This window comes from Phocoena phocoena, chromosome 1 (assembly GCF_963924675.1).
Source record: "Phocoena phocoena chromosome 1, mPhoPho1.1, whole genome shotgun sequence".
NCBI classification, from domain to species: Eukaryota; Metazoa; Chordata; class Mammalia; order Artiodactyla; family Phocoenidae; genus Phocoena; species Phocoena phocoena.
In genome coordinates this window covers 31,800,136-31,816,933 of record NC_089219.1, presented here as the reverse complement: position 1 = coordinate 31,816,933, position 16,798 = coordinate 31,800,136, and the positions used below count along the sequence as shown (strand labels likewise).

Genomic DNA, 16,798 nt, shown 5'->3' with positions numbered 1-16,798 from the left:
GGGGTGAATGGGATAGAAGACACATGGAAGAGAGTGAGAGTATATCCTTATTCACTTTCCTACAGCCTGAATATAACTTTTTGAAAAGTTTTGACTTTTGAGCTATCTTTTTCTTTTTGAAATTTGAATTTTATGTTTTTATACAGCAGGTTCTTATTAGTTATCCATTTTATACATATTAGTGTATATATGTCAATCCCAATCTCCCAATTCATCACACCACCACCACCCCCTGCCACTTTCCCCCTGGTGTCCATACGTTTGTTCTCTATACCTGTGTTTCAATTTCTGCCCTGCAAACCAGTTCATCTGTACCATTTTTCTAGATTCCACATATATGTGTTAATATACGATATTTGTTTTTCTGTTTCTGACTTACTTCACTCTGTACAACAGTCTCTAGATCCACCCATATCTCTACAAATGACCCAATTTTGTTCCTTTTTATGGCTGAGTAATATTCCATTGTATATATGTACCACATCTTCTTTATCCATTTGTCTGTTGATGGGCATTTAGGTTGCTTCCATGACCTGGCTACTGTAAATAGTGCTGCAATAAACATTGGGGTGCATGTGTCTTTTTGAATAATGGTTTTCTCTGGGTATATGCCCAGTAGCGGGACTGCTGGGTCATATGGTAATTTTATTTTTAGTTTTTTAAGGAACCTCCACACCGTTCTCCAGAGTGGCTGTATCAATTTACATTCCCACCAACAGTACAAGAGGGTTCCCTTTTCTCCACACCCTCTCCAGCATTTGTTGTTTGTAGATTTTCTGATGATGCCCATTCTAACTGGTGTGAGGTGATACCTCACTGTAGTTTTGATTTGCATTTCTCTAATAATTAGTGATGTTGAGCAGCTTTTCATGTGCTTCTTGGCCATCTGTATGTCTTCTCTGGAGAAATTTAGGTCTTCTGCCCATTTTTGGATTGGGTTGTTTGTTTCCTTAATATTGAGCTGCGAGAGCTGTTTATGTATTTTGGAGATTAATCCTTTGTCCGTTGATTCGTTTGCAAGTATTTTCTCCCATTCTGAGGGTTGTCTTTTCATCTATGTTTATGGTTTCCTTTGCTGTGCAAAAGCTCTGAAGTTTCATTAGGTCCCATTTGTTTATTTTTGTTTTTATTTCCATTCCTCTAGGAGGTGGGTCAAAAAGGATCTTGCTGTGATTTATGTCATAGAGTGTTCTTCCTATGTTTTCCTATAAGAGCTTTAATAGTGTCTGGTCTTACATTAAGTCTCTAATCCATTTTGAGTTTATTTTTGTGTATGGTGTTAGGGAGTGTTCTAATTTCATTCTTTTACATGTAGCTCTCCAGTTTTCCCAGCACCACTTATTGAACAGATTGTCTTTTCTCCATTGTATATCCTTGCCTCCTTTGTCATAGATTAGTTGACCATAGGTGCGTGGGTTTATCTACACTTTCTATCCTGTTCCACTGATCTATATTTGTTTTTGTGCCAGTACCATATTGTCTTGATTCCTGTAGCTTTGTAGTACAGTCTGAAGTCAGGAAGTCTGATTCCTCCAGCTCGATTTTTTTCCCTCAAGACTGTTTCCGCTATTTGGGGTCTTTTGTGTCTCCATACAAATTGTAAGATTTTTTTGGTCTAGCTCTGTAAAAAATGCCATTGGTAATTTGATAGAAATTGCATTGAATCTGTAGACTGCTTTGGGTAGTACGGTCATTTTCACAATATTGATTCTTCCAATCCAAGGACATGGTATATCTCTCCATCTGTTGGTATCATCTTTAATTTCTTTCATCAGTGTCTTATAGTTTTCTGCATACAGGTCTTTTGTCTCCCTAGGTAGGTTTATTCTTAGGTATTTTATGCTTTTTGTTGCAGTGGTAAGTGGGAGTGTTTCCTTAATTTCTCTTTCAGATTTTTCATCATTAGTGTATAGGAATGCAAGAGATTTCTGTGCATTAATTTTGTATCCTGCTACTTTACCACATTCATTGATTAGCTCTAGTAGTTTTCTGGTGGCATCTTTAGGATTCTCTATGTATAGTATCATGTCATCTGCAAACACTGACAGTTTTACTTCTTCTTTTCCAATTTGTATTCCTTTTATTTCTTTTCCTCCTCTGATTGCTGTGGCTAGGACTTCCAAAACTATGTTTAATAATAGTGGCGAGAGTAGACATCCTTGTCTTGTTCCTGAACTTAGAGGAAATGCTTCCTGTTTTTCACCATTGAGAATGATGTTTGCTGTGGGTTTGTCATATATGGCCTTTATTATGTTGAGGTAGGTTCCCTCTATGCCCACTTTCTGGAGAGTTTTTATCATAAATGGGTGTTGAATATTGTTAAAAGCTTTTTCTGCATCTATTGAGATGATCATATGGTTCTTCTTCTTCAATTTGTTAATATGGTGTATCACATTGATTGATTTGCATATATTGAAGAATCCTTGCATCCCTGGGATAAATCCCGCTTAATCATGGTGTATGATCCTTCTAGTGTGTTGTTGGATTCTGTTTGCTAGTATTTTGTTGAGGATTTTTGCACCTATATTCATCAGTGATATTGGTCTGTAATTTTCTTTTTTTTGTAGTATCTTTGTGTGGTTTTGGTATCAGGGTGACGGTGGCCTCATAGAATGAGTTTGGGAGTGTTCCTTCCTCTGTAATTTTTTGGAAGAGTTTGAGGAGGATGGGTGTTAGCTTTTCTCCATATGTTTGATAGAATTCACCTGTGAAGCCTCTGGTCCTGGACTTTTGGTTGTCGGAAGATTTTTAATCAGTTTCAATTTTACTTGTGATTGGTCTGTTCATATTTTCTATTTCTTCCTGGTTGAGTCTTCGAAGGCTATACCTTTCTATGAATTTGTCCATTTCTTTCAGGGTGTCCACTATATTGGCATAGAGTTGCTTGTAGTAGTCTCTTAGGATGCTTTGTATTTCTGTGGTGTCTGTTGTAACTTCTCCTTTTTCATTTCTAATTTTATTGATTTGAGTCCTCTCCCTCTTTTTCTTGATGAGTCTGGCTAATGGTTTATCAATTTTGTTTATCTTCTCAAAGCACCAGATTTTAGTTTTATTGATCTTTGCAATTGTTTTCTTTGTTTCTATTTCATTTATTTCTCCTCTGATCTTTATGATTTCTTTCCTTCTACTAACTTTGGATTTTGTTTGTTCTTTCTCTAGTTCCTTTAGGTGTAAAGTTAGATTATTTGAGATGTTTGTTGTTTCTTGAGGTAGGCTTGTAATGCTATAAACTTCCCTCTTAGAACTGCTTTTGCTGCATCTCATAGGTTTTGGATCGTCGTGTTTTCATTGTCATTTGTCTCTAGGTATTTTTTTATTTCTTCCGTGATCTTTTGGTTCTTTAGTAACGTATTGTTTAGCCTCCATGTGTTTGTGTTTTTTACGTTTTTTTCCCCTGTAATTGATTTCTAGTCTCATAGCGTTGTGGTCAGAAAAGATGCTTGACGTGATTTCAATTTTCTTAAATTTACTGAGGCTTCATTTGTGACCCAAGATGTGATCTGTCCTGGAGAATGTTCTGTGCGCACTTGAGAAGAAAGTGTAATCTGCTGTTTTTGGATGGAATGTCCTATAAATATCAATTAAATCTATATGGTGTATTGTGTCATTTAAAGCTTGTGTTTCCTTATTAATTTTCTGTTTGAATGATTTGTCCATTGGTGTAAGTGAGGTGTTAAAGTCCCCCACTATTATTTTGTTACTGTTGATTTCCTCTTTTATAGCTGTTAGCAGTTGCCTTATGTATTGAGGTGCTCCTATGCTGGGAGCATATATATTTATAATTGTTATATCTTCTTCTTCGATTGATCCCTTGATCATTATGCAGTGTCCTTCCTCGTCTCTTGTAACATTCTTTATTTTAAAGTCTATTTTACCTGCTTGAGTATTGCTACTCCAGCTTTCTTTTGATTTCCATTTGCATGGAATATCTTTTTCCATCCCCTCACTTTCAGTCTGTATGTGTCCCTAGGTCTGAAGTGGGTCTCTTGTAGACAGCATAAATATAGGTCTTGTTTTTGTATCCATTCAACAAGTCTGTGTCTTTTGGTTGGAGCATTTAATCCATTCACATAAAGGTAATTATCGATATGTATGTTCCTAGTACCACTTTCTTAATTGTTATGCATTTGTTTTTGTAGGTCCTTTTCTTCTCTTGTGTTTCCCACTTAGAGAAGTTCCTTTAGCCTTTGTTGTAGAGCTGGTTTGGTGGTGCTGAATTCTCTTAGCTTTTGCTTGTCTGTAAAGCTTTTGATTTCTCCATAGAATGTGAATGAGATCCTTGCCGGGTAAAGTAATCTTGGTTGTAGGTTCTTCCCTTTCATCACTTTAAATATGTCGTGCCACTCCCTTCTGGCTTGTAGAGTTTCTGCTGAGAAATCAGCTGTTCACCTTATGGGTGTTCCCTTGCATGTTATTTGTCATTTTTCCCTTGCTGCTTTCAATAAGTTTTCTTTGACTTTTATTTTTGCCAATTTGGTTACTATGTGTCTCGGAGTGTTTCTCCTTGCGTTTATCCTATATGGGACTCTCTGCGCTTCCTGGACATGGGTGGCTATTTCCCTTCCCATGTTAGGGAAGTTTTCGACTATAATCTCTTCAAATATTTTCTCTGGTCCTTTCTCTCTCTTTTCTCCTCCTGGGAACCCTATAATGAGAATGTTGTTGCGTTTAATATTGTCCCAGAGGTCTCTTAGGCTGTCTTCATTTCTTTTCATTCTTTTTTCTTTATTCTGTTCCATAGCAGTGAATTCCACCATTCTGTCTTCTAGGTCACTTATCCATTCTTCTGCCTCAGTTATTCTGCTATTGATTCCTTCTAGTGTAGTTTTCATTTCAGTTATTGTATTGTTCATCTCTGTTTGTTTGTTCTTTAATTCTTCTAGGTCTTTTTTACACATTTCTTGCATCTTCTTGATCTTTACCTCCATTCTTTTTCTGAGGTCCTGGATCATCTTCACTAACATTATTCTGAATTCTTTTCCTGGAAGGTTGCCTATCTCCACTTCATTTAGTTGTTTTTCTGTGGTTTTATCTTGTTCCTTTGTCTGGTACATAGCCTTCTGCCTTTTCATCTTGTCTATTTTTCTGTGAATGTGGTTTTTGTTCCACAGGCTGCAGGACTGTACTTCTTCTTGCTTCTGCTGTCTGCCCTCTGGTGGATGAGGCTATCTAAGAGGCTTGTGCAAGTTTCCTGATGGGAGGGGCTGGTGGTGGGTAGAGCTGGGTGTTGCTCTGGTGGGCAGAGCTCAGTAAAACTTTAATCCACTTGTCTGCTGATGGGTGGGGCTGGGTTCCCTTCCTGTTGGTTGTTTGGCCTGAGGTGACCCAACACTGGAGCCTACCTGGGCTCTTTGGTGGGGCTAATGGCAGACTCTGGGAGGGCTCACGCCAAGGAGTACCTCCCAGAACTTCTGCTGCTGGTGAGACACAGCCACCCCCCTCCTCTTCAGGAGACCCTCCAACACTAGCAGGTAGGTCTGGTTCAGTCTCCTATGGGGTCACTGCTCCTTTCCCTGGGTCCAGATGCACACACTACTTTGTGTGTGCCCTCCAAGAGTGGAGTCTCTGTTTCCCCCAGTCCTGTCTAATTCCTGTAATCAAATCCCACTAGCTGTCAAGGTCTGATGCTCCAGGAATTCCTCCCCCGTTGCCAGACCCCCAGGTTGGGAAGCCTGACGTGGGGCTCAGAACCTTCACTCCAGTGGGTGGACTTCTGTGGTGTAAGTGTTCTCCGGTTTGTGAGTCACCCACCCAGCAGTTATGGGATTTGATTTTATTGTGATTGCACCCCTCCTACCGTCTCACTGCGGCTTCTCCTTTGTCACTGGATGTGGGGTATCTTGTTTGGTGAGTTCCAGTGTCTTCCTGTCGATGACTGTTTAGCAGTTAGTTGTGATTCCAGTGCTCTCACAAGAGGGAGTGAGAGCATGTCCTTCTACTACGCCATCCTGAACCAATCTCCAACCTCCGATACTTTTTAATTCCCAAAATAGTTTTTTCAAGGTAGATATTATTATTCCATGAGAATTTAGTCAACTGTTGATCCTTTAGAAAGCAGTCTTGGAAAATCTGAGCTTTCTTAATGTTTCACATATTTAAAAATAAAACTTTACAAAGAAAAATAAAATCCTGGAGTTGAATACAAATAGAAACAAAGAAAGCTAATTATATAAGAAATTACAGGGAAAAAAAAATTCAGGTAACTTTGAACATAGTATACAGTAGGTCAGAGTCTCAGGACAAAAAGAAATCTAAAGAAATCTTGAATTTTACTTAGTAAGTTTGTTATTGGTAGAAATAATAGTGTAATTCCAAAGTGATCTTATTGTAGGATATAGCAAATAATATATTAAGTTGTTGGAAACGAGGGTTCTCCCTGTGGGCAGAGGAAGATACAAATAGAGAATGGAGGGAGAATCCTATGGTGTTGAGTTGGAGCTGGATTATCAGTATGAATACATGATATAAAAAACTTTCAAGATTTCCTAATCCTATCCACATAAAGGACCTAGAAGCAATGACACCCTAATGGCTCATCTAGTTATCTGGATTTTGATATCTAATTACACTTCCCCAGTAGAAATAGGGCTCCTTGGAGAAACAGGTGATTTCAGGTATGGGACAGGGAAAGTACGAGGTGACCATGACACATCTTATTGTGCCAGAAAGTAAGAGAGTGCTCATATACTGGTAGGGACATGTCAGAAAGACCAGGAGACAGCTTAAAGGGGCACCCACTGACCAAATTTGAAAACGTTTGAGCATAAAAAAGAACAATGATGATAATGAAAATGGAAGCCCATAGTGATACTCTTTTATATATTTATAAAGAGAGAAAAAACAGCAATTGGTGGATCCAGGTGAAAAGTATACTGATGTTTATTGTGCTGTTCCTTTTACTTTTCTGTAAGTTTAAAAAATTTCAAAACAAAAAGCAAAAAGTTAGGAGAGCAAATCAAACAAAACAATGAGATTGCAGTACAATACGGAAAACGTTAGATAGTTGGATAAACCCAAGGCAGCGATGTGAGAATACAACAATGTTGAGGTACTACAGGTGGGAATGTGGGCAGGTGCAGCCATTCTGGAGCTCAAGTTAGCTACTACTTGGTCAAATTAAGTACAGGCAGGTACTATGACCCAGCAATTCTGTTCCTGGATATACAGCTATATCTACGGGAGGTAATAACTCTTCACCAAAGATTTTCAGCTCTGCACCTACTAGATATATGGTAGGATTACATTTCTCCACCCCCTTGAAAGTCAGCTATGGTCATGTGAAACTTGCTTTGACTAATAAAATGTAAATGGATATGATATGTCCTCTTCCCCTTGCAGTAGTAATCGTGAAAACGTATGTCAGGATGAAGTTTCCATCAACTTGAAAGACTGAGTGACCTTGATGAGCTAAGTATTCCTGCTGATGTGGGTTGAACATGTAATATGAGTGAAAAATAAATCTAGTTGGTGTTTTTAAAAAATGAACAAATAATATCTAGCTTACAGGATGGCTGTGAGAATTCTTTAAGACAATGCAGGTAAAGTTTCCAGTACATTGACTGACATATTATGTGTTCAGTAAATATATTTTTTTCCTTGCCTTTCTTTCCCCTTTATTCTGCCCATCTGGCAGATATATCCTTACCTGGATCTGTTGGAAGAAATGTGCAATATCTTGATCTGGCTGATTCCCAGAGGCCAGCAACCGACTTTTGTTTTCCATGAATCGCTGCAGCTTATCAGAGAGATGCTCAAACATCTCTGCCTGGGGCAGAAGCTTCTTTAGGGAGCTCTCCTTTTCTTGCTGCTGTAGCCGGAGCTGTTCGAAGCGCTGGCTCACCTCGGCCAGTTTGCCCTGCAGCACTGCGGCCGAGTTGCTGTCTGCTGTCTCCATGAATCGGGTCACCATCTCACGTGTGGCCTCCAAGCTGCTCTTCTGCCGAGCAATGTCCTGCTTCAATTTCTGTCATCAAGAACACGTCTGTCAGCTCCTGGCTCACTTATTCCAGGATATCTGAGCCACAAACTAATAAGCTTCTAGTAACTACATGCTCACCTCCTCAAGGAAGGTTGGAGGATTGCAATTGAAACTTCAGAATACCATCAATACCCTTAGTTCTCCACCCCATGTGACCAGTGACTTTGCCATCACCACTTTTCCTCAAGCTTACCAATGGTTTGGAAATTGGGTACACAAACCTTTACATGGATTAGTCAACATTTCTAAGTCTTATTAGAAGATTAATGGAAATGAATTCTTTTCCTGATACTTTTTCAAAATGATATCATTATGGAACATGGCAAATATACCCTCTATGCTAACTCTTGGGGCACAGGTCTCACCATGTTAGTGGCCAGGGCCTCCTGTATGACTCCTGATGACAGCGGTGCCACCTTCTCCTCTTCCAGGTTATTTTCAACTTCACTGATGGACTGCAACAAGCTGTCCAGGCTTTCCTGGACACTCTGAGACTGGGCAATGGCTTTCTGCAGCAGAGCAGAGCGCTCTGCCAAGCTACTGGAGAGGCTTTGGAAATGGCTGAGTATGGAATCTGGAAATTCAAGGCCATGAGAAGAGAGAGTGGGGACAATTTTTGTGTTGCACTTTAAAAAGAAAACATATTTAAATTGTACATGTTAGTTATAATAACAACAGAAATCAAGACAAACAGAAAGAAAAATAAGCCTAAATACATCACTATTTGAACCAAATTCAAGAAGCATTATATATTTAGCACCTACTAAGTGCCAGAAATTGTGCTCGATGCTGAGGACTAAAGATTATTATGATAAAGTCTCTGCCTTCTACAAACCTTAAAACTCTAAAAGAGAGCATAGGTAGTGGAAGGCACATCAACTAACCACAATAATAAAATCGTAAGTGCTATATTGGTACTAGGAGTACTGTACTAGAGAAACCCGAAGGAAGAATGATTAGTTCTTATCTTTTACTTCTTCTTGGGGGTCGGGGCGGGGGTGGTGTCAGGACTTTACAAAGGAAGTAACTTCCCGGTTACATGAGCAAGATTTCATCATGCATGGTAAGGACTCAATAAATGGTAGCAGCTAAGCAATAGGAAAAACTTTAGGGGTAAAGTAATGAGGAAATGACTTGGGAAAGGAAAGAAGTCGGGTGTGGCTAGAAGGCAAGTGCCTGGGGAAAAGAGGTTGAAGTCAGACCATGAAGGCCTCGTATGGTGTAAGAATAAAGTTCATTAGAGGGTGAGCTATTCGTGTTTATATCCACAGCCCCTAGCTAGCACCACAGATACTTGTACAACACAATGTGATATATTACAGAACAGAGGCACATACTAGGAATTAGGGGAACACTCTGGCTATCGCTGCTTCATACCTGTAGTTTCCTGAACATGCTTGTGGTCTGGGGCTGGCTCCCCTTCAATTTCCATGAGGTCATGAGCTACCTTTTGGAGCTTTTCTACAGGTACTTGATGCTCAGCCAATTCCTCCTGCAACTGCTGCTTATCCATGAAAAAGGACAAAAGAAAACCATCACAGTGCATAATCAAAGCTGGTTCTAGGGCTTGAGAGCTACTGAGCAGCTTTATAGAATAAATTCTGTTTATCCATAGCCACAGACATCAGAATAAAGTTTTTAGGAATCATATGTTGTCCACGGCATCCCAACCACTGCCTTTAACCTATGCAAGCATTTGCTTCGCTTTGAAGCTACTCTAAGCCATGCAGCACAACAGCTTGTGTATTGGCTCACCTTTGTGGTCACAAGCTGCTGTTGCAGGACCCCAGGGTCAGAGGCAACAGTTTCTGAGAGGAGCTTCTCCACGTTGGCCTCACAAGCTTTCATCCAGGCCTGCAGGCTTTCGGCACTGCTCTGGAACTGCTGATACTGGCCTAGCAGCAAGTTCAGGTGAGCGCCCAGTCGTGTACACTGCGCCATAAGAAAAAAAAAAGAAGGGAAAGCAGACTTAAGTGGGTCAGGCCAAGGGCAGCAGCTTCCCAGGCACAGTCCAAAGAGCTCTGGCTATGTTACAGGGAACTGACTGTAACTACAGTTAAGGTTAGTGTGGGCCCCCACAGATAGACGGTAGCAACAATTTTCTGTAAGTGGGGTCCTGACTGTTTGATCCATACTATCCACCTCCACTTTATTATATACCTGGGAAGATTTAGTTGTATGACAAGCCACCAAAGAAATATACATCAGGTTGCAGGCAAAGGTGGGGACTGAGAGGTACAAAATGTGTTCCTTTTGGGGGTGAAAGATGTTGGCAAAAAGCACAAAACAGGTAAGAAGAACTGACTGGATTCTATATCTTGGGAGCTAAAGGGAATTCTTTGATAGGGAGGAAGATAAGGGTTTACCCTAGATGTTCTGTCCAGTAATAAAGACTGTGTATTTGGTTTAAGTCTCCCTGTGCTCTGTCTCTTGGGAGGCCATGGCTGCTGGCCAGGACACAGGGAGGTGAGCACTTCTACCTTCACCACTGCAGTGAGACATACCCCTGGATATTGCTCAGATCAGGCATGAGCCCCTGGGCCTCTATATTTTGCAGTTTTTCAGAACTCATAAACACTCATTCTACCCATGGTCAATCTACAAATCAGCTTGTTCACTGTGTCTGAGGTTCTTATTGTAAGCCCCAGAAACCACCCACAGTTGTGTGAGGGCTGCCATGACTGTTACACCAGGGGCTGCCAGGAACCTCTCCTCTACCTTTGAATGGAGAGCACTGTATCTTTCTGTTGCATCCTTCAGCTTGTCCTTCACTAAGGTTCCAGTTGCTGATGGTTCTTTGCCTTCCTCAAGGCTGTTTTCTGTGTCCAAGACTTTCCGTCCTGAGATAGTCACAAATCTCAAGTCTCCTTTGTGGGAAATTACGTCCTCCGAGAAGCTCCCCTGTCGCTTGAGTAGGGCGGGAAGGGCCTCGGGGCTGCTGTCTCGCTTGTGCATGTTCTCCAGCTCTTTCTCAGACCGTTCCAGCCAGTTTTCAAACTCTCGATGATCCTGCAGAAACTTCTGCAGCTCATCCCGTAGTGTCTGCACCTGCTTCACTTCTGCCTCTGACCGGGCCAGGGAAGTCACATACTGCTCCTTTAGTTCTCCGAGCTTTTCTTGCAGCATCTGCTGCTCCTCGGGTGTGAGATTGTGGCCATGCTGGTCCAGGAAGGCCTGAGCAGACTGGGTGGCCAGGATGAAATTTTGCTGCTGCGACAGCAATTCTTGGTGACGAGCCTGGCAAAAATCCCCACAAACAAAGGACAATCAGTAGGGAAACCACAATAACTTGTTTATGTCTACAGCTAGAAGTAGGGAGAGATCTCAATAGGTCACTTTTCCAGCTGCTCAGAAATCATTAATATCTCTCACTCTCTATGCATTATGCCATCTACTAATCCCAGATGAACTGACTCATCTAGGATCTGACAGTTTTCATGTATTATCTCATAATACTCGTGCCACCATCTGTAGTGTAGGCCGACCATATAATTCCCATATCAAGGATGGGATAACTGAATACCAAAAAGGTGTTGTATGTCTTGACTAAGGTCATGCAGATAGTTAAGGGACAAACTGTGACTTGAACCTGACTCTCTTCATCACTAAACTACCCCAGATCTAAGAGAAGGTACAAATGGCCAACTAAAACTACCCACACTGATGGAAGGAGACAGTAAGCTGCATAAGTCATACATATGACGGCATAAAAACTGCAAATGCTAAGCTGTGAAATGTGTCATTCACATATCCTTGAAGACTGTCCCTACTAGAAAAAATGTTGGAAAATTAATTCATTAAATAAACAATTTGTATATTAGTGAGAATAGACTGTATTTCTGGATAGTACAGGTAATCTGTATGTTTTATTTGTATGTGTTATGTCAAATATGTAGACATGTAGACCTTTTTTCTGTTTCAGTGGAACGTAAGTTCTTTTAGGACAGTTGTGGTTGCTTGGTTTTGTTCCTAAAATGTTCTTCCTGAGTCTAACAGAAGTCACTGGGAGCTCAGTAAGTGTTCTTAACTATCTATACTGTTTATGCAACTCCCTAGAGAAGGACAACAGCAACCTGATAGCTTCAGCTTCCGACGTTATCTCAGGGAAGCTGGGGTGACAAATATATCCTGCTCAAAGAGACAGTAAGGGACAGTACTACAGCTTGTCTGTATACTGCCCAGATGTCCCCACTCTCATCCACCCACAGGTAAGACAGTGTCCTTCCTAGATGGAGCTGCCAGCAAGCAGTATCCGGAAGCCCCTGTGACAGCAGGACCATTTCTGCTCTGTGCCAAGACTGCCATGGCTTTAGGGTACACACTACAATGGATCTTCCAAGCACAGAAGTAGCATGCAAGAGGCAGAAATCCTATGAATACAAAATAAGGCAATGGCCCACACAGGCTGTTCAACAGAAGCATGTCAGCTAAACCAGTTTTGTACGCTATAAAGGTATCACTAACGTATGTGATCTGTGTGTCTTCCAAGTTCCCTAAATACTCTTTCAATCATGTAATACAATATACCTGCATATATCAGTTAATGTCTTGGAGATGGTGGATCTGGCTGGTTCACTGGTTTATCTCCAATACCTGTCATGCATCAGGCCCTCAATATTTGCTGAATAAATAGATGAGTAGAGATGAGTAAGAAATAGTTTCCTAAGGGCAGCAGGGAACTATTAAAAGGGTTAAGCAGGGACACAGCATCTTAAAAAGATCACTTAATAGTGTGGGAATGGATTGGAGGGTAAAAGCCAAGAGTCAAGGAGACCAGAAGTTACATAACACAAGTGAGAGCTGATAGCAGTCTGAACTGCAATTAATATCTCGATGGAGATAAAAACGTGTGGATGATTTTAAAAGAGCTATAAGAAGCGTGGGGTTTGATGACTGATTCAATATGGGAGAGTGAGGGAAGCAAAGGAATCTAGGGTGATGTTTAGTCCAGGCAAGTAAGTGGGAATATAGGAAGGAGAACATGTTCAGTGGGGGAGGGGTACTTTAGAAAATAGGAGGTCTAGTTCTCAGGTTGAGGTGCCTGTGGTTCCAAGTTGCAAATAGGCAGATGGATTTATACACTGGTTTGAAGCTCAGAGCAGGCATCTGGGCTGGAGACAAATATATACATGAAAACCACTAGTACAAACGGGAAGTGAGGTGTCGTGGGTGGATGAGAATACCCAAGGAAAATATATTCTGAAAGACGAGAAGAGGCCTAGGCTACAACCTGGAAGCATATCAGTATTTCAAAAGCTGGCCAGAGGAAAGGGAGGAGGATTATCAGGGCAGATAGTGCTATGGAAACAAGGGAGGAACTATTTCAAGGGGAGTGGTCAAGACTGTCAAGGCTACTGAGAAATCAAAGAAGATATGAACTGAGAAGTGCTCACTGGACTTAGGGCAAGAGGTTATGGTGACTTGCCCAGGGCAGCAGAGATTCACCCAGCATTGTAAGAACAAGCTAACATGCTCACCTTCAACTTCTCACATTGCTTGTCCAGCGTCTCTGGGGCTTGGTTCACCCCCATGTGACCATCAGTGGTATCCAAGGCTCCTTTCTCCAGGTTACCTCCTGAGACCGGCTCCATCTGTCCACCCAATGATCCCACTGAAGTCAGCCAATCCAAGAGAGCATCGATCTTACTCCTGTTCTCTTCCAGTTCCTTTGCTGCTTTACTCTGAAAGCCACAGGGGGAGTCTAGTGAGAAGGCCTTAGATACTCAGCTATGAACCAAAGGTTAAGTAAAGGGGAAGACATTTAGGCTTAAAAAAAAAAAAAAAAAAAAAAGAAGAAGCAGCTCTAAGGCTGGGTATAAACAGTCTTTGCACCCACAGAGAAAAATAAGCATCTTCTAAATCTGTTGAAAAATAATTTAAAACAATCCCTAAATTTGATCTATATCTCACTGCTTTTAATAAAGGAGCAGGAGGGCGGCAAATCCCAGGATTTGAAAGGGCTTTGTCAAGAGATGATTTAGTCCTGGCACCTCCAAGCTTTATGGAATCCCTTCTAGGTACGCAGAAGTTATACACTGCCTTGGTAGGATAAAAAATAGCACAGTCACACTCAATTAACTTTCTGTTCTTCCTTAAGGAAAATGCAGACTACTCCCAGCGTTTTCTCTGCCAAGTAGAGCACTGAATTCTGAAACTTGTCTCTCAAATTCTATTTTCTGACTCTTCAAGTACTTTAATAAAACAGGTTATGCCAAGTGATATATTCATGTATTTCAGAATTCATCTTCAGGTAACTTACTTCTCTTTCCACATTCTCTACCTCCCTCATTAGTGTACAAGTTCACAGCCAGAAAAAGAACTTTGATTCAATAAGCCAGTGCTGAGTGGGGTGCAGCAGACCATGAGACTTTACCCTCTTTTAGGTTTATCCCAGCGCCATGACTTCCCACTGAAACTATAGTGGCAGCTTGAGGATAGCTTGTGGCCCATTAAGACTGCCCAGGTATTTTCACTAGTACCCTTGGATCACCAGTCCAGATTCAGGTTAGAAATATGCCATTTGCTTTTTCCCCAGGGATGATGATGATGATGGTGATGATTGGGAATATGAACTTACTACCAACTATTCCTGACCTAAAGTCCTTCAGGATGTTTCTTATAAAAATAAATATTGGCTCACAGATCTGCTCCTGAATTAACCCTTTTTTGTGATTCTATGCTCTCTGTAAAGCAGTTTCCCTTCATTACCTTTTATTTGTGTAGGTACCAAAATTTTCTTTTTTGAAAAATACCAAGCATCACAGCAGTCTGGTTACCTTTTCAGTCTCCTGCTGTAAGGCTGAGGTCACCACTTCCTCCAGCTCCTTCTGGGCCAGCTTCGTCCTTTCCTGGAGAGCCTCATACTGCTCCTTAGCCTGATGAAGTTTCTCCCAGAGAGCTGTCAACTCATGGCGGCTCAGCTTAGCGTGGTTCTCTTCCAGGAACCCTTCAGTGTCTTTGACAACACTGGCAAATGAGGTGGCATGATTCTGAATGTCACCCTGTAAATCCTTAACATACGAAAACAGGATGGCAGAGGCTTCAACTTTAGAACTTCTAAGACCTCTCAACAGCATGAAGATGAATGACTAGGATGACATTATCTGCAACTGACGTATGTCCCTGAGTATAATTTGCTTAAGGTTTATGCCTAAACCAATGGAGATAATAAAATTTTAAATGCTTCTAAATTAAAGAAACTTTTTAAATATTTAATTTTCTAAGAAAAATTTAAATTTCTAAGAAGATATTTAGTGAAGACAAAAAAGGAGACCGCCCATAAACATGATTTTTATTCTGCAATGAGTTATCCTCAAAGAGATCATTCTTCTATAAAGAAGAGTTGACAACAGGATTCTAGTGGAGTTAAGGCCTGGTTGGTCCTTTATAACTCTCTTGGTTATGACCCCTTAATCCTAATGTAGCCTATAAGGCCCAGAGTGATCTGGGTCCTACCCTCCAGACTCATCATTCACTAATCTTCCTTTTCTTCTTTGCAGTCCAATTGAACTAGCTTTCTTTCAGCTCTTGAATACATTGTGCTCGACCCCATTCCCACCTCCAGACTGATGTACAGGCCTCTGCCTGGCAATTTTCTTCTTCCTCCCACACCTTCATGCATCAACCCCTATGTACCCTCTGTTCCTCAGTTTAAGTGACACTTCTTTAAGGTAATCTTGACATCCAAGTCAAGACTGGGTCTCTCTGTTATATGTTCTCATGTAACTTTTCCTTTATAGATACAATACTGAATAAATTACATGTTCATTTTTGTGATTATTTGTGTAATGTCTGTCTTTTCCAAGACACTGTAAGCTTCATGAGAGCAGGGACGTTTACCATTATGTTATTGGCACTAAGCACTGTGCCTGGCGCATAGCAAGCCTTTATAAATACTTGAAGGAATGAAAAAAATGAGTTAACTCTTACTGACCTTCAAGTCACTTTGGTTCTTCTGCAAAGCAGAGAGATCCTGCTGGGTGGCTCTACCTTGATGGCCAGCCAATGCTCTTTCTGCCTGTCCTACCCAGTTGCAAAGATCCTCCAGTTTCTGGTGACAGGTATTTTGTTGTTTCTGCAGGGTCTAATTAAAATGCAAAGGGGCCAAGAGACAATTAATGATTCTCATTTTATAAATACAAGATAACTCCCTGAAATGTAAAACAGGAAGGTTATATCTCAAGGATGGAAAAGTTGGTGGGAGACTAGAGGAGGAAAAGGCACAGAAATCATATTCAGAAAGCTCCCCTCAACTGGATCGTCTGTTAATCTGGGGCTATGGTCGGGATTATAATCGGGGTGATTTGGGATGAGAATGCTCCCAGGTTTTGGTCTGGAAGCTCCTTTGCCAGACTGCTGTTATTATCCTTGGAAATGGAGAACAGAGAGCCCAGATGCTTAAAATCCACAGATGATATTGGTGGTAATAATAAATTAGTGGTTCTGATCAATTCTACTGGAACTGGATGATACACTACACGTTAAGTCATAATATGGAAAATTAGAAGGACTAGACAAGGAGTAAAAATCAGGAAACTGGATAATTTATAAGCTAATTGAGTTTCTTAGTAATTGAGCTGATTTTATATAAATCAAACTTCTCACAAATGCAGACACCCATTAAATGGAATGATTACATGCCAGGCATGAAGGGCTTGGCTATTTTGAGAAGGGAACTGCCCCAGAATAGCAACGGGCTCAGTCCTTCAGGTGTCTATACCATTACCCAAGAGAAAAGCCAGCCCAAGGGGAGGAGGGAGTACGCTTCTGTGCCTGATCCTTTCTCCAGACCTCTCAGTCGCATGACACTGAAGCACCTGA

General features: G+C 41.0%; 1 protein-coding gene across 2 annotated transcripts in view; it reads right to left on the bottom strand.

The window, feature by feature from the left end:
- Positions 1-16,798, bottom strand: part of MACF1 (microtubule actin crosslinking factor 1) — a 341,765-nt gene that overhangs the window by 99,853 nt on the left and 225,114 nt on the right. For both annotated transcript variants that reach the window (XM_065881170.1, XM_065881162.1), the window contains 8 exons: positions 15,912-16,061; positions 14,755-14,988; positions 13,456-13,659; positions 10,697-11,215; positions 9,734-9,910; positions 9,356-9,479; positions 8,344-8,552; positions 7,646-7,963 (listed from right to left, as the gene is read on the bottom strand). In XM_065881170.1, the coding sequence (XP_065737242.1) occupies positions 7,646-7,963; positions 8,344-8,552; positions 9,356-9,479; positions 9,734-9,910; positions 10,697-11,215; positions 13,456-13,659; positions 14,755-14,988; positions 15,912-16,061 (1,935 nt within the window). The remainder of the gene's footprint in view (positions 1-7,645; positions 7,964-8,343; positions 8,553-9,355; positions 9,480-9,733; positions 9,911-10,696; positions 11,216-13,455; positions 13,660-14,754; positions 14,989-15,911; positions 16,062-16,798) is intronic.